Consider the following 23,408-nt stretch of genomic DNA (forward strand, 5'->3'; position numbering starts at 1 on the left):
AGCACCCAGGCTTGGCTTTCAGTGAGGCGTCTCTAACTCCTTTCATCCCCGATAGCTCCGCAAACAGTCTTTGTCTTAGCTGGACTTATTTTTCGTTTATATGGGCCGATGATGCTGGTCGATGAGGAAAAACTAACTGAGTTGTTTGGTGGTGGCTAACGCGGAGCTAGCTAGCCACCGGTATGTGTCTCTTTCCCCTCATATGTGGGGAAAGAAACATGTGAGGCGGCCGCCGATCGACCGGTTTTCAGGTGAGAATGTAGGTGTGTAAACGTCAAATATCTGCTCGTTTTGTCAAAACATCCCATATCAGCAACAGATTTCTCACGATGTTGCTGCTAGCCGGCTAGCTAGTTCGGCCGGCCGGCTAGCTAGTTCGGCCGGCCGGCTAGCTAGTTCGGCCGGCCGGCTAGCTAGTTCGGCCGGCCGGCTAGCTAGTTCGGCCGGCCGGCTAGCTAGTTCGGCCGGCCGGCTAGCTAGTTCGGCCGGCCGGCTAGCTAGTTCGGCCGGCCGGCTAGCCGGCGCCGCTTCGCTCAAAAGCACCCAGGCTTGGCTTTCAGTGAGGCGTCTCTAACTCCTTTCACCCCCGATCGCTCCGCAAACAGTCTTTGTCTTAGCTGGACTTATTTTTCGTTTATATGGGCCGATGATGCTGGTCGATGTGGAAAAAATAACTGAGTTGTTCATATACCGGTGGCTAGCTAGCTCCGCGTTAGCCACCGGTATATGTCTCTTCCCCTCGTATGCGGGGAAAGAAACACCGATCGACCGGTGGTGGCTAACGCGGAGCTCAATCGTGGATAAGGGAAACCCAATGCAGGAGAAGCAGGCGGCTGGTGAACTGAATTTCAGGTAAGACGTTATTAACTGCACTCTATTTGGGTCAGATATAAACCGAGTTTAGGTGTAGTTTATTTTCGTTGTGCTGACAGTTACAATAACTGTACTGCGTGCTAGCTAGCACGACGGAGTTTCTATACAGCTGTGCGCGCTAAGTTACTGATTTTGAACTTTATGACAGCCTCCCCTATTTTCAGGCGAGAATGTAGGGGTGTAAACTTCAAATATCTGCTCGTTTTATCAAGAAGTCCCATATTTTATCAAGAAGTCCCATATCTCTCACGATGTTACTGCTAGCGCCGCATGGCAGCTAGCTGGCTAGGGCGGCTTGGCTGACACCTAGGCCGGGCTGACTGATACCCAGGCCGGCTCACGCTCTCGTTTCACCGCCGCATGGCAGCTAGCCGGCTAGCTGGCTAGCGCGGCTTGGCTGCCACCCAGGTCGGGCTGGCTGACACCCAGGCTGGGCTGGCTGACACCCAGGCTGGGCTGGCTGACACCCAGGCCCGCTCACGCTGTCGTGTCACCCCTAGTCTTTCGTGATGACTCTTGGTTGGCTGCTGGACTTATTTTTTATTTATATGGGCTGGTGATTCAGTATGAGTGTCCGGTGAACTGAATGTCAGGTAAGACGTTATGTATATGTAAGGTAGTGACTGGAATAAGTCACAAGGTGTCGCTGTTGAGCTGCATATATGTTGTAAATTTTAGCAATTTTGACCATTTGTCCTCTGCAGGACACCGTAGTTCAGATTTCTCGTTCGCGTGGGCGCCATCTTGGTTCAGTGTTTACTGTGATGTGCAAAGGTAAGCACTGTCAGTGGCGAACTGCATTGGTTTTGTTTAAAAATAAGTGTTCCACTGTGTAAAATAGCGGTTTGTCATTTAAGCCGAGCAAATATTTTGTTTATTGAGAGGTTCATGTATTGTCTGATGAGAGTATGAGACAAAGATATACTTTTCTTTCTTACTCTCATATAAAATATTTAGCTTTTATTAAATAGTTATCTGAATCTTACAACCAAAGTTTGTATAATAATACACAAGATTGGCTGTAGACCATTGTTAATCATTCAGAACACTGTGTAAAAATAACAAAAAACAAAAAGTGAATGAAAAGTGCATAAATATTTATTTTACGTGTTTGATGTGTGTGGCAGGGCGTGGTCTGCAGTGCCGCTGCAGGGGAGGTGGACCCACCTCAGCGGCATCTGCAATCACGCCTCTCAGGTGTAAAGTCTGTGCTCTCTCTGCTTTTTTTTTTTTTTTTTTTTTTTTTTGTGTATGTGTCGGGCTATGAGATGAAAAGCTACAGCCGGCTGTGTGGGTACAGCAACTATGTGTGAAAAGTGGTCCATAACGTAATGCTTCAAAGTGTGTTCATGCAAACATTGTCGGGTCTGCTTATGAACCTCTGCGCACAGCGTCTACAAATTGGGGCTGTACGAAGTCACCTCATCTTTACACAAAACTGTAAGCTGTCATCTGTGAGGCGCGAGCGGTGTTTGGTTTTACCATAGTTCATGGTGGAGAATGGCTGCTCTGCTGAGTTTTGCTCTCTGTAGCCGTTTGAATGGCAAACTATACTGATTAGCGGCGGCATAGGCACACTTAAAATTTCTTCAGAAATTTTCGCTTTCTAGTTTATTATTATTATTATTATTATTATTTCCACCGCACTGAAGAAGTCCTGGTGACCAGTTTTGCAAATTTGTATCTCATTTCCTTAAGCTTTTCATATATTTTTGCTTATCAAATGTCCAGAAATAGCGGTAAAATGCATCAAATTCAAAGGATGCACCATTTTGCAATTTCATTTATCCAGTATTATAAAAATATCAAAAAGACCAGCTGTACTTACTCCAAGTTCAAAACCTGACTTCAACACTTAGAAATTAAAACCAAGACAAAGATTGTTCCTGGAGGAAAAATAAAGTTGAAGTTTACTTGTGGCTTATTTTGTTGAGTGTGACATCCCGGGGGAATGCTGGGAGCAATAAGCACCCCAACAAAAATGAAAATCTTCAAAGACTTTTCAGTTCAACCCAGGTCAGTAGGGCAGAAAAAAAGGGGGAAACGGGACCTCCTTCGGTTAACCACCAATACATCAGCCTCCATGACTGCACAACACAGGCCATAATAGCCTTTAAAGGGATGACATCATGAACACGGCAATGGAACAAACCACCTCACCATCCCACCGAGTGTGAGATGTCAGACGGGCTGCACGCTAAATCGTTTTTTCATGCACAAAAAGAGACAGAATGTGGGGTTTTTAAGGAGGGATGGGGGTGGATGAAAAAGGAAAAATTCCAGGAAGTGTTGGCTAATACCAGAGACCTGGATTAGAGAGAAGAGAGGGGAAGTGTTTCTCTGCATGTGCGCCTCCTTAAAAATTCCGCGAGGGACTGAGGGAGAGGTAACATTTCATAAACAAGAGACAGAATATAAGGAAAACTGAGAAAATAAAAATAAAGAACACAAGGAAACCTGTTAAAAGCTCACCGGTGTATCATGACTGTAGGTGGTTGCAGCCGGTGTGTACGCACACTTGTGAACAAAACTATTCAATCATACACAATCATTCAGGCTTTCTGGCATATGTGTGTGTGCACGTACATACCAAGAGATGCAGTCATGACGGTGACACTCTGAGAAGTTGTCCTCCTGTTTGTAGGTTTCCTGTTTACCCCCAAACTTCCAGGATCTCCCCTTCCTGTTCCAAAAACCTCTATCTCTTTCTACTACGCTCTGCCTCACTGTGTGAATGAAAGCCTCCCTGTGACCAAGAATCTCCTCCTCTCTCTCTCTCTCTCTCCCTTTTTTCACTTCTGTATGCAACAAAGCAATGTGAACTCAACTCACTGGAGGTTTCTTGTGTGTGTGTGTGTGTGTGTGTGTTCAGGGGCTGGATAGTTTCGCTGCCATGCCCAATTCCTTTCGTATCCCAGATGGAAAAATGAGCTCCCCTGTTTGTTCCTGGCGTGTTGTGACTCCGCACAACTTCTGGGTTTGTATGAAGGGAGGGACAGAAAAGAGAGGGAGGAAGAAAGAAGAGGTAGGGAATCCCCCCCGCCCTCCCAACCCCCCACTCCCTCCCTCTTACTGACCACTGAGCATTGTTCCTGCTCAGCTACTGTGAGCACTTTCCCCCAATCAGAGTGGATACCAGAGGGGTCAGAGGTCACTTGTGGCCTTTTATGGACCATAGAGAGAGAGGAGGAGGTGGTGGGGTTTGAAGACTTTCTATGAGCTCTCTGTCAGGGCATGTGTGTCCACTCCCACCATCTGCCCACTACAAATGCAAAGGAAAAGGCATGCAGACACACTGACAGCGTCTCCTGCCATGTGTCTAATCTTAGCACCTCGTAAATTACACCATAAAGCTCCTGATGAATTGAATTGTGTTTACTTTTGCTTGAAATGAAGCATGCGCTGCATGCCTGGTTTTGACAGGAAATGAGATGGAATGGATTTTAGTTTTATCTTCATTGTTTGTTTTTTCTTTTTCCTTTTTTATTTGTAAAATGCATGCTAGTTTTACTGCTCAATTTGCTATACACTGCTGTAACATTTACAGAGATGAAGTTGACTTGAATTGCTGACTTCAGTTATTCATCTACACACGCCTTAAACAGCATCAAAAAGAGTTATCGAGTGTTGCATTAGCTCAGGCATGCTGCATAGTCACTCAAGCTCAGCTTGCAAGCCACTTTGAAACCCACCTCTAGCTGCTTTTTGGTGTTAATGATTTAATCTTTGTCATATCTCTTATCAGTGATGACTGCTCTGTTTTGTAATGGGATCTTGCTGTTGCTCTCCATGTGGAAGAATGTGGAGTTTTATGGCCAAATATAAATTACTTCAAATGAGAAAACAGTCTTCTTTTGACTATCAGACTCCAAGCTGAGATGCACTGGGACACTCCAAGCTGAGATGCACTGGGACACCCCAAGTGTGACAAACTAAGCAAAGTACTTTAGTTGCTTTGTATATCCATCTTGTATATAATCGTAACTTCTATGAGACACATGTGTAGTGAGTGAAATTATCACATTATTCATTATGCAAGCTATTTTGCATGACACTGTGCATACTACAGGCAACTTTCAGTCTTTTGTTGACATCTGGATCATTATACTGCATGTCTACACAATGACCGTTGAAATATTTAGCTAAAGACCCTTTAGCTCACTCCTATTCACTAAGCACAACAAAAAGCAACCGTTTGAAGAGGTCGTGCTGCCCTCTGTGCTATACCCTCTGACTTGCTCTCGACCTTTCACCCCTGAAGTTCAGAAAGTCAAGTGTCTATCTGAGCAAACCATCTGACTCTGTTAAACCTCAGCTCGTAACTACATCTACATTCCTTGGCTAAAGCCTGCTTCCGCTGGCTGAGACCTTCTGTATATATATCAGTGTTTATTTTGATTCATACAAAAGTACACACAGAAATTATCATTACATAACACTTGAATTTGAGCTTGCCATCACGAGGATATGAAAGTACACAAGTGCAGAAACCGCAGCAGAGTTCATCTTTAGGTTGATGATTGCCTGGTACTGTAATGTTGGTTTCCCAAAGGCTTAGATGTGAGTCTGCTATCCATTTTAAAAATCTTAGTGTTGTTACTAAACAGCCTTAAAGCATATAGCATGTGTGGGGTATCTCTGTTTTGGTAAGAACTCTCTGTAGGCACTCATATAGTAGCATATACGCAATGCATTGACTGGTTAAAACACTTTTTATAACAACATCCCATATGTTATATGCAATGTTTGAATAATTACCACCTAACTCTGAAATCAACCCTAGTTCTATCATGTGTTTTACCCTACTATCATTTCTGGGTATGGTCCCCAACTTTATAGTTTTGGTTCAGCTTTATGATGCAGCAGCTCTTCTCTTTTGGCTATTTACCTTTAAGAAATAAACAATATGTTGTTTTCTGCTTTATATTATACTTTTAGATTTGGCTTTTGTGCTACTAGGGTGCTAGTAAATGCATTAAGTGTAACTGGCAAATTCTGTGACTGCTTTACCTGTTTCGCATGTTTTTTTTGTTTTACATTTTTTGTCTTTTCTTTATTAGGAAATGAGAAACACTATAGTTAGATCATTTTTATGGTTAGATAAGACTTTCAAGTTCATATTCTGGTTTATTATCTGTCTAACTCTATATTGCCTATGTGTAGCTGCTTTTTATCTTTGCATACTTTTGCTCAAGTGCTAACTGCCCTCTAACTCCAGAGATATAGAATGAGTAATAGCATCTCACTAAACTCTTGGCAAAGAAGCAAAAGACAATTCCCCCTAATTTATATTTATTTAAATAAAAAGAACTTTCACATGTTAGTTTAATAAACTCAGTTTTCCTTTTAGACTCAAATTAGAGTAGACTTTAAAAAAGTCTATCAAATTCACTGGAATACTAAAATGTACACTATAATTCTACGAGCTTCATAAAAATACCAGCACATATGACACACCAGGATCTGTTGTGAATTAGGGCTGCCACGATTAGTCGACTAGTCACGATTACGTCGACTATCAAAATTGTCGACGACTGATTTAATAGTCGACGCGTCATTTGAAGCTTTGTAAGATCCCAAAAGCAGGAATAAGTAGCAGGATTTAAGAGTGTAATAACGGACTGAAACAGAAGATGGCAGCACTGCATGTACAAGGATGCCAGCTGCCGTTAAACCCCGAAGAAGAAGAAACTGTGTCCCAGAATTCATAGCGCGGCCCAGCGCAGTTGTCAACAATGGCGGCAGCTAGTTAGTTTTAATATTACTCTTATTATTCTTTCTGGGTCACAAAATAAACGTTTAACATATTTTCAGGCGAGAATGTAGCTGTGTAAACCTCAAATATCTGCTCAGTTTATCAAGACACCACATATTTTCAAAAGCGCTCCGACGTTTTCGGAGGCGTCTGTTACCCACTAGCTCGATAGCTAGCCGGGGGCCATGAGAGCACCGGACTCCCGGCAGATCGTTTTCAAACCCACCGCCCTACTCAGGTTAAACATATACAAGTCACTTAGATAACTTAAAAATGTTATTGTTTGGCTTTTTTCAGTATTTTATTTGTTCCTGAGTAAATCGGCTGAGTTTATTAAACTCCACCGAAACAATCTGCACATTTAATTAGAATTCAATTAACTATCATCTTGTCTTTATTTTTAGTTAGCACAGACCTTAAACACTTAAAGCTGTAAGCTAATGATAGTTATATAAGAGCAGATGCTGCTGGTGCAATAAGCTGTACTTTTACGTTCAATGGATGATGATCTGATTAGTCGACTAATCGCAAAAATAATCGGTGACTAGTCGACTATCAAAATAATCGTTTGTGGCAGCCCTATTGTGAATACCTCGGTAGTCGTTACTGGAGCGTTAGTGTGTCTGACTGGGTGCGCCGTTGTTTTTTAGCTGCCTGATGCTGTCCACAGCAGTAGCCTAAGGTCAGACTGTGATTACAATAATGACTGTAAACATTAAAAAAAATATTTCAAATGTGGTACGTCACTGTTTTGTCCAGACAAGGCAAACTGTTTCCCAGACTGCAGTTTAATTTTAAGTTGGGGAACAGGAAACTGTTGTCTGATCCCCGAGCGAAAGATATTTGGTGTTGTTTGTTAATTCATCCATGCAGTAAAGAAAAAAAAGCCTTTTTTTACATAACTGATGATTACTCTTTCAGCAGCTATTACTCCATCCTGCTGCCGCTCTGCTTTGAAAAACGTGTTTACAATAAACAGGCAGACCCGCTGTTTCAAAGCTCAAACTAATCTGCCTGCAATACAATGCAAAATGCCACCATAAATATCACTTTAATTACTATCTCTATAATAGGATATCACCATTGCAACCAGTGTTCCAAACCGCCTCTGCCATTGCCATCAGCACAAGAACTGTGCACCAGGAGCTTCACAGCATAGTTTTGAATAGCAGAGCAACTCCTGTACATAGGGATGGGTATCGTTTAGGTTTTATCCGATACCGGTGCCAAATCGGTACTTTTGAAACGGTGCCGGTGCTTAAACGGTGCTCGAACCGGTGCTTAAAGAATGGAGAACGCAAACTTTGTCCAAAAACCTCCCATGTTCAGCTGTTTTGTGTGTTTTTTTTTTTTTTTTTTTTTTTTTTTTTTTTTTTTTTTTTTTTTTTTTTTGTAAAAAGATAACAATGTTAGCCTTTTCTGCAGTTATGGGGCATATATGGTATCACTCTTGGCTGGAAGCAGTGCTTAAACAATGGAAAAAAAAAACACAAACTTTGTCCAAAAACCTCTCATGTTCAGCTGTTTCCCACTTTTTCTTTGGTCATTTTAGCCTTTTTGTCCAGGGTGAAAGGAGTATCTGCCATCAAACAAGAGGACAGCCGCATGTAGCTATGATGATGTTTGCTAGTTCACCTTACATGCATTAATGTAATAACGTGGTTAGCCTACTCAACGTAAATTACACACGAACAACATTTAGCTACTCACGCAGAGAAGAACGGCTGCTGCCATCATCATCCTCATCATTTCTGCTACACTGGCAGGGCTAGGGGCCAGGACTCTATTCTTCGGGTTTTTGGGGGATGTTGCTCCGGGTCCGATAACTGGCAACCCACCCAACGTGCACAGTGTGAGGTCTCGCAGCAAGCTATCAAATACGGCGCATTTCTCGGCTTTTAAAAAAAACGCTATGCGTCGCCAGGTGTTTCATCAGTTTCGAGGTGTTACCTCCTTTGACAGTATCACAGTATCAGCTTAAAGCACTTGTTGCAGGCTGCTGAGTTTGCATATTTTGCTGTGAAGTACAGCCAGACTTTTGACCGCTTCGCCTTGGACATTTTTAATCTGTAGCTCTGCTCTAACTGAACGTACGTACCTGGCCCCGCCTACTATCCTGGGAAACGTAAAATGATTGGCTAGAAGTGTATCACAGCTCAGGAAAAAAAAGCACCGAAATAAAGCACCGAAATGTGCGCTGCTTTTCGGTCTGGTTACTACCGTTTATGTCAGAACCGGTGCCATCACCGGTACCCATCCCTACCTGTACATATAATGTGCGATTGGCCTTGAGACAACATCACCATGTTGCCTTAGTATGATTAAATGCTCATTTTTACTCATTTCTGACAGCACAATAAACTCCTCCAGCAGCTATGTGGTACGCACCTCCTTAAGCAGGATGTCCCAACAACAAAAGACCCTCCCCTCTCCCCCTGTCCCCTCCCAGAACAGGACATGAGTGGACATCCTGCCAGCAGTGGTCTCTTCCTCTGTTACCGAGAAACTATTATTAGCGGATATCCAGCATCAGCTGTCCTGCATGACAAGATATCGAAATCCTTTTGGTTTACCGTAAATAATATAAAGACATAGATGAAAATAATGAAGACAAAGGTCTAGAAATCAGGCATATATCTACCCTGACCACACACAAATGACCAAAAACAAAAGCCATGCCAGCATATGCAGCTAATAGCAACAAAGCATAGGTTAGGTATGTGTATGAGTGTGTGTTTTTGGTATCCTATGCCAGAAGGACATTCCAGCCAACTCTTGAACCCTGTCCAACAGCAATCAGGAGCTCAAGTGTTTGGATTGAGTGCTTTTGTCAGTAACACACTCATCTATGTTTTTGGTCTCTCACACACTCCTGGCAAAATGTACCTTGTGTCAAGCTGTGTTGGTCAAACTGCCTGCCTGTCCTGAGCTGGGAAAACTCTGAGAAATGTTTCACTGGAAAGAGAAGGAGAACACTGATAAGACTTGCTAATGCGAACACACCCACGAGCACAAGTGTTCATTCTGACATGATCTCTTACCATAAGGCGTTGGAGGAGACACTGGGAAGGCAGGAGTGGGAGGGACGATGTCAGAGCTAACTGTCCGTCCTTGATAATCCACACTGTTGTATTTATAGAGATGTCCGTGCTATTTAAAAAGAAAGAAGTAAGAAAGCGGTATGAAAAAGGGGAGACAAGTAAAAAGCCCATTTTTCCCCACAAAGTCTTAAAAGATGACAAGACACACACACAAGCAGACATCAGTCTTGTGATCTGTGTGTGGCTGCAGCCTGTGTTTTGGTGTAAACACTTGGGCCATTCATTCCACCCAGCTGTAAGACTGAGTGCAAAACTAAAAGACTGATAATAATAATAAAAATAAGAGCAAAGACAAAGAAACATCAACATTAAGATGTAGACATTGTTTCACAATCAGGATCTCTTTATCTCCTTCTCTGTAACAAAATTGAAAGTGCTACATCTAGTAAAGCCCTGTCCACACAAACATGGGTAATTTGGCCGTTCACTAGTGACGAATGAAACACGTACTTTTGGAAAGAGGGCATTCATGCATTTTATGCGGTTGCCAGCATGTAGCATAACAACCACAGCCACTGGAATAACCCCAGACGTGCTTGTAAAAGAATGGGTCGAGTTTGACTACTGATTGGGCATATGCCTTGCATTCAGAAGGAGACACATTGACTACTTTTACTCAGGCATGCATTTTAAAATTTATAGCATGTTTCTAGGGTGATTACTTCAAAGAATGTAGCTTTTTGAAAGCAGATGATTATGCATGATCCAATGCAATGTTAGCTTTATAGCCAATTTGCTCATGCTTTTAGCTTACCCCTGCTTGATTTTGTGACCTACTGTATTAGATTTGCTGATTCTCTAGCACTGCTAATATTTTCTTTGCATTGTTTCAAATTAGCTGATGATGATTTGCTGCTTTTTGCTTAGTTCCATTGGTGATATTTTAGCTTTGCATATTCCATTTATAGTAATGTGCAAAGCTAACGTGATGTTACCTTTGTGTCACACTAGCTAATGCTATAGCTCAAATATTTTAGCTCTATTCTTGATAGTTTATCTGTTTCATTTAATGCTACATTTCTAATAACCCACTTACCATAGCTTACATCTCATTTCAGATTAAGCTTCTTAACTGAGGCTAGATCGTTGGCAGGTTTGCTGTGTTGTTATTTTATGTGTTATTTTATGTATTAAGGTTTAAATAAAATTGTTTTTACAGATATATCCCAGTATGTAGTATATATTTTACTAAAATGAAACCTAAAAAGTGTGTTTACCTGAGAGGGCAAGGAAGGACTGTAGCCTGGGGAACTCCTTAGGCTCTGATGTCCACCCTCTCTCCATACTGGACTATGATGACCAGCGTAATCTGTAACATCAGTGACCTGCTTCTGTTGTATCCAACCTGATTGGAAAGCAAAGTGATAACGAGGGTTGAGGTTGGGGAGGGCAGTGGTGTGTGAGGAAGAAAGGGAGAGAACAGACAGTCAGTCAGATTATGATCTGAAATGCAGTCAACCACAGATTCAAATTCAGTCATTCCTTTTTCTTCTCCATTGCATATGCTTAAAGTTTTGTCTAATCTAATACAAACAACACTGAACAGTAGTTGGACTTTATTCTGACCGGTTGCAAATTAAGAAAGAAAAGCTGATGACGGTGATTCCTCTTTGACGTGTTGCCTCTGACAAAAAGCTTCTATTAGTATACATGTATCAACAAAGCAGGGAGACTATCACAAGGGCAGAGCTTATATGACTAAGCAAGACTTCACTGTGACCAGATGGTGGAACATCGGGGCGGCTTCTCTGGAAACCATCTGCTGAAACAATCAGTTGTTCTCTTTTCAAATATGAGTGGATAGCCCCCTGAGCTGGATCTTATCTAACATCAGAAATACTTAAATGATCTTTCTCAATAAGTACAACATTTGTTGTATGGAACTATGAAGAGAGTATAGTTGATAGCTAAAGATTCAAAAAGAACCAAAAGTCAACCAATTGATAAGGAAGTATGAGATAACTACAATATTACTGTAACTTAAATCATCCTAAGAGCCTGCAACAGTTAGCTTAGTATTGGCCTCGCTGAGTGCACACAGCTTAGAAAAACAACTAGATACGTCCTGAGCTGACTAACCAAATGTAGACTGTATGAAGCCTCTCACCATCGGCTTATTGCTTAGCGCATTCCCCTTTCCTTATGGTTAACCTTGCAGTTCCAGAAATCACATCACTTTAAGAAACAACAACATCCAACCTACGCACATCTGGATGGAGCAAAAAGGCAGCACTGCTTGGTTCTTTCAATGAACAGCTTTAAAGTCTTACAAAGTATTAGTCTTGCAAAACCTGATCTAACTCCACAGCTTTGTTCACAATGGTAGCGCTTGCCTCCCCATGTGCAAAACTCATCAGCAACCCACGCCACCAACCAACCATTCACTAGTTTCTTCTCTCATGTGTTGTAATAGAGGATTGTATCCCTGTTTTGGGGTTTTTAAATAAAATATTATAACTATAAATCAGTTACCCAAATTTGTTGACAGATATTTAAAGTCAAAGTGGTAGTGCCACAAACTGACATTCATGGATTGTCTACATTAAAGAACACAAAAAGTAAAAAAAAAAGTAAGAAACAATTCCCGAGTTGCAAAAACAAAGCCAATGGTGATAGCTTCTGTCTTGACCTCTGCAAGCACTTTTCCTGATGAGTTTGTGGGCTCAGACACTCATTTGGGGTCTTTGTCCTAGTGAGTCAATTCCCATAGGTTCCCATATTAAAATGTATCACTTCGAAGCATTAAAAAGCATATCTACAGCTAAAGAAAGGGGGGACAGAAGGATCATGGTTGTTTTCACTGAAACAGGCACTGTTAAAGTTAAATTCTATAATTTGTATCTTTATATTTATATGTTTATGTTTACAGCACTGTCTGCAGCTTGCTAACATTGCTTAGTAACACTAGTACACACTGAGTACACTCCTTCCTCTCACCACAGCATGATCCCTTCTAGGTATGAATTACAGCAGTCAGAACACTGACACTGAGTCCAGAAATCAGGGTTTTATGCTGTGGAGATTACATCAGTAGATTACACACAGTTCTATATGTTTCAACCAAAGAAGAAAAATATTTTTACATGCAATTGTGACCACAAAGTAAAGGCGGATTTTTTTTAAAACTATACTTGGGCAAATATTTTGGGATTATTGTAAGTTATAAAACAGTCTTACTCAACAGCAATCACCAAAACCACACCATAACACAGCAACCACAGACTGATGTGAGTCACAATACAGATATACTGTACATGAGATCACCCTCAGTTGTGGATTCATGTATAAACAGTGACAAGGAACACTGTGAGCTCAGCTTTCACTGTGAGTATTCATCATCTCAGAATCACATGAAAGCAAAGCTAAAGTGGACCAACTGAAACTAATCCAGTTACTGTCTGTCACACACCGGCGGGGCTGCCGAGGGAGCAGTGTCGAGTATCACTTCGTGCCCACCGTGTTTGTGAGAGGGCTATTCTCTTCTGAAGATGATGAGAGGGAGAAGGACAGCAAAGTGTTGTGTCGCAACTTCAAAAGCATTCCTGATTGCTCACACGTTCCTACCTCGAAACATTTCCACAGTAATTAAGCAAGTGAAGTGTTAGTTACAGATCAACCTCCAGCCTACTGATACACTTCATCAGCTACAAACATACATTTTAAGAACTGATATGAACGATTTAGGAGCTGTCAACCTTGCAAGCGCTCAAGTGTTGGGGTGGTCTTACATGAACCACTGGTGGATGATAACATCACTTGTACACTTAAAACCCACTGACCACAGATGACTACCAACTCAGTGGTTGGCTGGTAAATGCATTGAATTCTTTCCCATTCAGATTGCAAGTAATTGCGGCAACCATCTGCTCATATAGCGGTTGAGGGTGTTGCACGTTCAACCTCTGTGCAACCACTTTCAATTGCATTACACAAAGATTTCAGAGTTAAGCATGCCAGATATAAACAAGCCAATCAAAACTTACGCACCCATCAAGTAGTCTGCTGAGTTAACCTGTGGGGATAGGGCCACATCAAAGTCTGTAACTATTTAACGACAAGTAAATCAGTAAACCTTAGTCCTAAATCTGCAATAAGACTAAACTGTCTCCTGACAAATGTATAATATCTTAACTTTATCCAAGAGCATCTGACATTCCCGACTGAATTTTGATAAAATTAAATTATGAAAAAGGATTGTTTTGATTTCTTTCACTGGCAAGAAGTCGAGTATGTCTGTAACCACACATACCTTATTTATGTAACCTTTTATTTCTGCCTCTGTATATTTTCATTCAAAATAAGACAGACTGGAGGGCAAACACATCATTGCATAGCAAGCAGTGAGGGCCTGATTTTACACTGCTTACATAGCAAGAATATGTAAGGCTGTTTAATCAAATGCTTCCTCCTTCTCAGGAAATACACTTACAAACACACCTTCTGTAAGAAATGCAGATGTAGCTCACAACCAAAGAGTGCATCGGCACTGCAGGCAGGGTTATAAAAGCTTCCATGTGTTCAGACTGAACTGAGCTTAACGATATATAAAATACAAGTTTCATCTGTCCACAAGCAATTTTCACAGGTGTGGTAATGGTAAATGAACTGAATCTTATATAGCGCTTTTCTACTCAAAGCACTCTATACAACATGCCACATTCACCCAATCACACCCATTCACCCTTCTCTCTTTTCATACAACACGAACAAATGTGTATTGTATTTGCTACATCTGGCTTTTTAAAAATTGTTTTTATCCATCATTCTGACGTCCATCATTTGTCCTCTGATTGCCAAGAATCGCGAGAACAATTTTATAAAATGACCTATTCTGATCAGGTTAGATGTTAAAGTCAACACTGATGCTAATCAATATTTTTCACTTTTATAGTAGTATTCGCCACACTTCTATGTGTATAATAAGTGGAATTTCCATTTATTTGTTCACAGAATATATTAAACTTAATCTATGTTACTTGTTAAGCACCTTGGCATACCCTTGGTTTTTAAGTGTGCTTTATAAATAAAGTTTATCATTATTATTATTATTATTATTATTATTATTATTAATCCTTAGGGGAACATAGTTACAACTGTGTGGTGGTCTTTCACTCCAACACACAAATGTCGACCTCTAAAATGTCCCTCTGGTGTTGGAGATATCTCGGATATAAGAGAGGAATCGCTAAAATTTGAGGCTTCCCATTCATTGATGAATATATTACTTGTAATAGCTGATGTGCCATGCATTGTGTTTGCTTTTACCTGACTGATGAGTTCTTCCCTTGTTGCTGAGGCCATTGCTGTGTAGGGAAGCAGAGCGAGTTAAGGGGGAATAGCAGGTAGGAACAGGAACAAAGGTGGGATCCAAATCCAGAATCAGCTGATTGAGCTGCTCTATGGACTCATCAATGTCTGTGGATAAAGACGCTAGTTCGTCTTCTTGACAAGCTGACGTTTGTGTGGTATTAGCAGAGTGTATGTTCTGTGTTTTATCTATGATATGTGCATCATTCTCATGCACCAGCCCTCTCTGCACTGCTTCCCTGCTGCTGAGTCCTCGAGGTGGAGTGTCTGGAGCAGCCACAGATGCAGCCAGAGGTGGTGGCCTCCCTTTCTTTATCCTGCTCGACTTCCCATCCCCATCAACTGTAATGAAGTTATCACTGACAGCAGCCTTTTGTTGCTGCTGTACCCAGGAGTGCGTCAAGTACTCACTTTGGGCTAGATTCTGAGTTTTGGGCAGATTTTCGGACGAGAGGGAGCAAATACTACTTGAGTTCGGAATGTCTAGAGCAGGAACTGCACCACTATCTGCTTCATCCTCATCATCCAATATGTCAGTCTCCCTCTCGCTGGACGAAGCCTCTCCATTGATTGTGTGTCCCAATCCAGACTCATCTCTAGCTATCTCCTCCTTTCTTCCACTAGTTGAAGCCAGCTCAGTCATGACTTCCTGAAGACGCTGAGGAAGCTCAAAGTCCACCTCAGAGACCAGCTTCCCTGCTTGGGTGCACTTGTCCTGGTTGGCTTCTCTCTTCAGTCTGGCTCCAGTCAGCCCCTGTGAGGCAACAGACAAGCCAGAATCACTGCTGGCAGATGGAGCTCGGTCACTGCAACTACCACTGCAGGTAGTTAAAGGGAATGAAGCTCCTTCCTCACTACTCGTCTTCCTCTCTCTGCCACTCAAAACAATGTTTCCAGGGTCCAGGGCATGGGGGGGAGCTGTGGGTAGATGAAACAGAATTATACCATCAATTTTTTTAAAGCAAAATAAAATAGAAAGTAATTTAGTCAGAGATAATATGGCATTCATATTTCTGACTTTTTTATGCCACTGGAGTTCTTAATGTTTAACTGCCATTACAGGAGAGTACAACAGACAACTGGCTAATTACCTCTTTTGAAGCAGATTTTTTTTTCAAATTGCTAAACTGTATTACGTCAGCAGCACAATCAGAGGACACAGATGTGATATTTCAGCATAAAATGGTCAAAGCTGCACTCGGACAACTGTATTTAAAGCTGAAAACAGCACCTTGGAATTGAACATATTCCTGCTACCGGTGATTCTGTGCCTGCACAACTACTGTACATGACTCATTACGGCAGACACACTCCATGGAGATAACACAGAGCCCCATTGTGTTTGCTGGTAGATGCATGTGTCACACAAAGGACGTGTCTTTCATAGACGTCTACCTTGGGTCAGATACAACCGATAGCATGGTCACGCACACAGCTTTTCTATCCTTTAACTGGGTGTAGCAACAAGAGAATATATTTGTCTTCCTGCAATTCCTGCAATGATATAGCTTCAGAAATGGGACAAATTGCTATTTTTTGTCATATACGGTGCTTAACAAATTCATTAGACCACCTGTCATAAAAACAACAAAAAACTAATATGTTAGAAATCCTGTGTAAAACTAATAATGACTGAATTCATGTTTTATACTTTGCTGAGAAGTCACAAATTAGGTAAGTAAGGTTCATTCAGGTAGCGCTTTTCACAACAAAAGAGTGCTTTGCAATACAGAATGAGTGTAATTCAGTGTAACAATCATTACTGGTAGTTTTATTTTAGCATTAAAAATATTATTTTGATTTAAGAGCTTATCCATGCTGGTGGATTAACCACTAAAGTATTTAATATAGCATCATATTAGATTTTCAATACTTTAAACATACTTTTATGTATAAAGTATTTATGGTTAGAACATAAAAGCAGTCTAATAAATTTGTTAAACACTGTATATCATATGACAGTAAGCTAGGTCTTTGACATTGTTATAGACCAAATGAAAATATCTGCACATTGTATCCGTGAAACACAGAAAACTAAACAGTGCTGTATAACTAAAAGAGCAAGTTATCTTCCAAAACAGGGTGCTGCACTTCGACAGGACTGCCCTGTATAGTAAATACAACAATACGTACAGTGCATACCAGAGCTGTATGAAGATAGCCTCTTAAGTCCAGAGAGGCAATAAAACTCAAATACCAGACATGCATGGTAAACCCTCACAGCTGGTCTAATAGCTCTCTCACAGAGAGATGCACACAGTTTCCAAACATGCTGCATAACTCCACAATTTACAGAACTTCATCACTTTAATAGAAGTAAATAAATAAATAAATAAATGAAGTCGAGCTTACTTTTTCGACTGCTAGGAGTAAACTTTCACTGGCCCCACTGCAGACTAGAAACAGGATGGAAATGCTTTGCTGAAGCCTAACCACCCGAGTCACAGAAAGAGGAAAACAGGAACAGATGACAAGCAGAATGGAAAGAGACACAGGGACGAGGGTAGAATGAAAAGGATGGAAGTGAAAGCAAAGTGAAAAAAGATTTAGGCTAGCTTCTCTTCTTCTTACAGTGTTTGTAGTCCTCACTGTCTCTCAGGCTGCCACAGGAAGACAAGCAAAGAACATTCTTTCTCTTAAGGTGCTAAGAGCTCTCCAGTGTCCCCCCTCCTACTCTCTCTTTCCCCTCTCTCATGTCATTCTTGCACTCAGTCCCTGCACTATGAATCCCTGCCTTTGCCGTCAACACGTAATTCGCTCTGCTTTGCCTCCTTTTTTTTGCCCTCCCCCCTGCATCCTGTCCAGGCTGCGACAGGTAGGCAGAGAGAGAGTGCACTCATGCATTTTTATGTCCAAAGGGGAAACTGGAGAGAAAGGAAACTGAAGGGTGGATCATTCACTAGACTTGCAATCACACACACACCACACACGCACGCACACACACACACACACACACACACACACACACACACACACACACACACACACACACACACACACACACACACACACACACACACACACACGAACACACAGGTGGAAAAGTGTGTACAACACACATATTGCACTTTCAAGGGAAAAAAACACACACACCAAAAAAACAAAAACAAAAAGCAAACAAAGCATAAGGACCTTGAGCTCTCCAAATATGGAGAGGGGAATGTAAACATGGAGGCGGGCTTTGGAGAGATTGTCTGGAAAAGGGGGATGGGGACACATTGGACAAATTGCAACCTGTAACTTGAACTTGAAGGTAGAAAGAGTGAGATAGGAGATTAGATAAAGGAGACAAGAGGAAGGGAGAAAGTACAAGAAGATGAGGAGATAAAGTGAGGAGGAGTGTGTGGGAGGGCAAAGCAGAACCGTCTGTGATTGAAAACAATGTTCTTGCAAGTGTCTGTGCGGCTAACTGGCATTGCACCTTCATTACGCTTATGTGTAACGTGTAATGCCTATTTGTTTGCATTCATGTGAGCGTGTGTCTATGTGTGTTTACATGCCGCTTGTAAAAGCTCTATCTAAATTACATGGCTGACCATGGGCAGGTTTAGCAAAACAGCTGGAACCGAAGCCTTAACCTTCCACTTACAAGTGATTGTTTCAGCTGTCTCGATTTTGAGGTCTTGTTTTGTATTGTTTATTTCCTGTGTGTGAACATTTATTCCACCTAATGTATAAAAAAAATTTTAAAAACCCACACCCGCCTCCAAAACACACAGCTCTGGTCTGGCTGCGCTCTCAAAGATTGGCATTACACCCGTTCCCAGGAATGTCAAAGAGGCCTTTGTGACCACAACAGTTGTAAGCTGTCACACTGATGACCAGGCAATTACCCACAAGACTGGCCACAGCAATCTCAGGGATCTAAGGGTATTAACTACTACATAACAGCCAAAGGTACTGTAATGGAAAGGTTACCAAAAAAGCTACAAAACACACACAGATATATAAATATTTGACATATCATCACCTTGTAAAAAATTCTGGGATTGGACCTTAAATTCGAAAGATATGCTTGATGCAAATTTGCCAGGCGTGGTCTCTTCCATCTCCAGATTGCTTGGAAGAACTATGTTCCTTGGACCACTTTCTTAATTGCATTTTCAGCACAACCTTCAGACAGCAAACATCACCTTCTCTTTCAAATTGAGATAAATATTATTTAAAGGGTATCTCTGATATATTCCAGTAGTTTTCAGCAAATGTCAACAAAATACTTTTCTAGTCCATTTTTGATATCAACAAATCAGGGCACCATACATTGGTCCCTTGGGGAAAAGGCTCTTGGCAGGAATATGGCATACAGGGGGTCTCTATTTTGCAGAAGATTCAACTCACATGGTAGAGGCGCAGATAGCCATAAAAGGATTACAAGTACACAATTTAATAGTATGGGCTGTGTTAAAAGCTGGAGACGGAAAAGGATATAATATTGAAGGGGAGGTCATCGAAGTCAGAGAAGTTTTCTTTTAAAAAAGTAACAAGACAAAGTTACACCATTCCATTTGGATAAGCAAGGCCACCAGTCCTTGCCCAGTGAAATCTAACATTGGACATTACTTAAAAACAGATTAAATGAAAGTGATCACTTTTGTTTAACCTCAAACAGGATATTTTTATAAAGCTCCTGAGATACTTGCATACTGCTTTAAATTACTGTTAGTAGCTGTAATTGTGGCTGCAGTTGGCTGCTGTCGAGGGAAGCTGGCTTAACTCTGGCTGCATACAGAGCTACTGCAATCACTTTTTAAACCTCTGTCCTTCCCTAGTAGGCTACTTGAGCATTACTATAATGCTTGCTCTAGTAAAGGGTTATTTCACCAATTGTAAGCTTTTATTTTGCATTTGTTTTTCAACGCAAAAATATTCTTTACAGTCTTTGCTATTGCTATTGCTATTGGTGTGGCTGTATTTAGGAGGTAGAGCGGGTTATCTACTAATCAGAAGGTTGGTGGTTTGATCATTGGCTGCTCCAGTCTACCTGCCGAAGTGTCCCAAAGCAAAATACTGAATCCCAAAGAGCTCTCTGCTGTGTCCATTGGAGTGTGAACGCTCTACTTGGGTGTAGAAACAAGGGCTTGTACAAAGGTGTGTGAATGGGTGAATAATATAAATCACAAATTCTCACTTTGGACAAAGTTAACCCAGATATTTTTATGCTTTATACTGGTCTGCTTTATTTCACTAAAAGCCTTTGTGTGAACATGAGCACGATATAGAGGGATTATGTAATCCTAGATTTTGTAACATTGGACAGGGTGGCTGTAAAGCAGGTACTAAAGCTATCTGCCCATATGGAAATTGCATCTTTACTGGTTCACTACCTGCTTAGATGTGTGTAACATTTTTTTTAAATGTATTTATTTTTACTTTTATTTTGCGACTATTTCTCTATCACAGACATAGCTTTATTGTTTTTTTCTTGTTGTATTTATATATACTATGTTAAAGCAGTGAAGACAAGCTAATCTATCTCCCAAAAGGGGTATTCAGATAAAATGTTATCCTGTTCAACCCTGGGTAATAATAAATTCAGAGGAAGTACAGAAATTCAAAAAACAGGAAAAGAAACTGAAAGAAGGAGAAGAATGTGGGGAATTTCTGATTAAGAAATATTAAAATACACCTCACCTGTTTCTAGACAAGATGTGTCCTGATAAGAGTCTCGTCTAACCAAAGGGTCCAAGGTGTCATAGTCCACTGTCACAGAGCGTCCATTGTGCCATAGCTCTCTGCCTGCACATGACAAACAGTGCTGGTCAGGAGTCAGTGAAACAACAACAAGACACACAAACTCAAACACTGGTGTTAGGGCAAATCCCCAACAGCCGATCCTGCAGCAAATCTGCTTCAAATATTGCTGTGAGCCTTATTTTGGGTTAGACTCTGATTTCTATCAGCTCATTAAGATCTGTGTGTCTGGATGTGTGTGTTTGTGAGTCCGGCTGTATATATTTTCCTGTGTGCACAGTATCTACAATCCAAATTCCTGTCAGGTGTGTGTGTGTGTGTGTGTGTGTGTGTGTGTGTGTGTGTGTGTGTGTGTGAGTGATATCTCTGTGTATTGCTTCCTGTTGAGAGGAAAGGAGTGTGACTACAGTTGATGATGGCCAGTTTGGCCGATGTGGTGTCCAACACTGCCCCCACCTGGCTGACCGATCATTTCATTCACAGGCAATGTGTCAGAGTGTGTTATTCTTCAGTTTGACTCCTGTCTTGTCTGCTTGAATTAAAGACACATTGAAGCCTGGTGCAGCCTTTTAATCCAAATAATATGAATATAGTCTTGCTGCATCAATTAGAGAGGCTACATGTTTGGATTTTTCAAGGTTTTTCACCAAACAAGAAAATAAAAGTCAGAATATCTGAGGGGTATCGCAGAGAGACAAAAACAGTAGTTCTCCAGGCATCTTGAAGGGCATTACTAAGCTCTTCTTTGGATCTTGGGTTCACTTTCAAGTGATAATGTTGAGGTCCAGGCTCTGGGGAGGCCAATCTATGACTGACAGTGTTGCATTGGGTGATTTTCTATCCAGGTATGCTTTTACTGCACTGGCAATGTGTTTGGGGTCACTGTCATGAACCTGAATTCCAAAAGGACCTGTTGCCACTTATTTTTCACTTAAAATTAATAGAAAATTGGCCAAAATCCAAAGCAAAGTTGGAGAGCTATTACTGAAAACCATTTTAAAACTTAGAACAAAGTCCAAATGTTGCCATTAGGTTGCTGACTGACCAGTCTGTAAGCCAAGCTAACTGAAGTTAAGTTATGATAGATATATTTCAGTGCTTAAAGATGGGTGTGATAAGTGACATTTTGGGGCATATCATTGCTGGTATGATTGCCATAGAAACACCCCCAAAAAAGATCTAGCATAGTTTTTATTAGCCATTAGCATGAGCAAAGCTAGCAATCCTTTACTAACTGTACAGCACAGCACAGAGCTCATTTTCTTTTTCATTTCCTCTTGGAACATATTTATAATGTGATTTGACTAGCTAACTGCAGCTCTGGAGCAAATGACTAAACATAGTTTGTTTGGATGGCAGCGCTGATGCTTGAAAAACTGAAAATGAAAACTCTAAAAGGTTATCTATATGTCATCAAGGGCTACACAACAATCAAACAAATTACAAGTAGGCATGTTGTATAGCTGGTTGCAATACTTGTCTAAGTGTCTTGTTTTATCATCACCATTGGATTTCATCTTGTCAAATTGTGAGACTTTGCAGGAACGCTTGGAAGTATACATTTAATGTAGTCCTTATGCTAGAGTTTAAGTTGTTTAAGTTGTTCCCTCAGTGCTTTTTCTGTGTGGGCCTTCAGGTTATTCATTCTATAAAGTTCTTGTCTCTGTCTATATCTATTTCACTTCCTCTTTTATTTAGGTAGTCTTCTGTCTTGCATTTTTTGCTTCTTTTGCATCACTGTCTTGATTAATTTCAACCCTGCCTGGTTCCTTTAATTGTGTATTTATAGCCAATTTCTGTTGTTCTTTTTCAGATCATCTGTTAAGCTCTCCTCATCTGCTCCCTGTTCTCTGCAGAATTTTGGATTTTGACTTTTCCCTCTGTGGACATTTGCTTTACTGCATTACAGATTTAATTAAAGGTTAGTTTTTGGTTTAATCTGCTGGTTACCGCATTACCGCATTTGCATTCTTCTGATTCCACACTTCATGACAGCTCACAAACACATATACAAAAGCAAAGAGCTGTTACACAACAAAATGCACAATCAACACAAAGATTACTCATTTTTAGTAATTTAAACATTAAAAATGTAATAATACAGAGTTACTATCTAACTTAACATGGAAACTCTCATCGATATGTTCTTTGTAAAATTCCACTATTTTATTACTTTTATTGGTAATATATGAAAAAAGAATATCACAGTAGAGTATCTTTCATGTTTTTTGGATTATCAATTTAATTCAAGAGTTAAGCTGTATGCTGACCCCAGACAAGCAGCTATCACCTAAACTCAAACAGGTAACAGGTAGCAGTAGGACTTTGTTGCTACCATTTCCAGTACAGTCGCTGTGAGGATGGCTGTGAAGTGCTCTTTGTGCTGCTTTTCAACTTTGCTGTTGGGGTTTGTGTTGATATAGAAACACTAAAAGAAAGACCTTGTGCGCCCTCATCCTCAGGATAGAGATTTGTGTCAGTGTGTGGGACTCTAGCATAATTTTTGTACTGTTAACTAATAATTATACAACGGCGCATTTCATGTCCTGTTACAGAGTAACACTAAAGTAGTGTAAGAAATGACTTTCTCCAGGAAGTAACTGAATAATTTAACACATTAGTTCGTAATAATTAGTAAAGAATTATTACTACAATAATAACTAATGTGTAATGTGCACTTA

The 23,408-nt window shown here is 40.8% G+C and overlaps 1 protein-coding gene across 4 annotated transcripts in view; it reads right to left on the reverse strand.

Moving 5' to 3' along the window:
- Nucleotides 1–23,408, reverse strand: part of tns3.2 (tensin 3, tandem duplicate 2) — a 59,683-nt gene that overhangs the window by 24,064 nt on the left and 12,211 nt on the right. For 3 of the 4 annotated variants that reach the window (XM_086270068.1, XM_086270070.1, XM_086270071.1), the window contains 5 exons: nucleotides 20,668–20,772; nucleotides 14,995–15,954; nucleotides 10,947–11,074; nucleotides 9,670–9,778; nucleotides 9,515–9,583 (listed from right to left, as the gene is read on the reverse strand). In XM_086270068.1, coding sequence (XP_086126194.1) covers nucleotides 9,515–9,583; nucleotides 9,670–9,778; nucleotides 10,947–11,074; nucleotides 14,995–15,954; nucleotides 20,668–20,772 — 1,371 coding nt within the window. The remainder of the gene's footprint in view (nucleotides 1–9,514; nucleotides 9,584–9,669; nucleotides 9,779–10,946; nucleotides 11,075–14,994; nucleotides 15,955–20,667; nucleotides 20,773–23,408) is intronic. The other variant, XM_086270069.1, reaches the window with a different exon arrangement.

This window comes from Aulonocara sp. 'chitande type north' Nkhata Bay, linkage group LG17 (assembly GCF_057382095.1).
Source record: "Aulonocara sp. 'chitande type north' Nkhata Bay isolate Kocher_YH1m ecotype deep benthic linkage group LG17, A_spYH_male_GT1.1, whole genome shotgun sequence".
Lineage (NCBI taxonomy): Eukaryota > Metazoa > Chordata > Actinopteri > Cichliformes > Cichlidae > Aulonocara > Aulonocara sp. 'chitande type north' Nkhata Bay.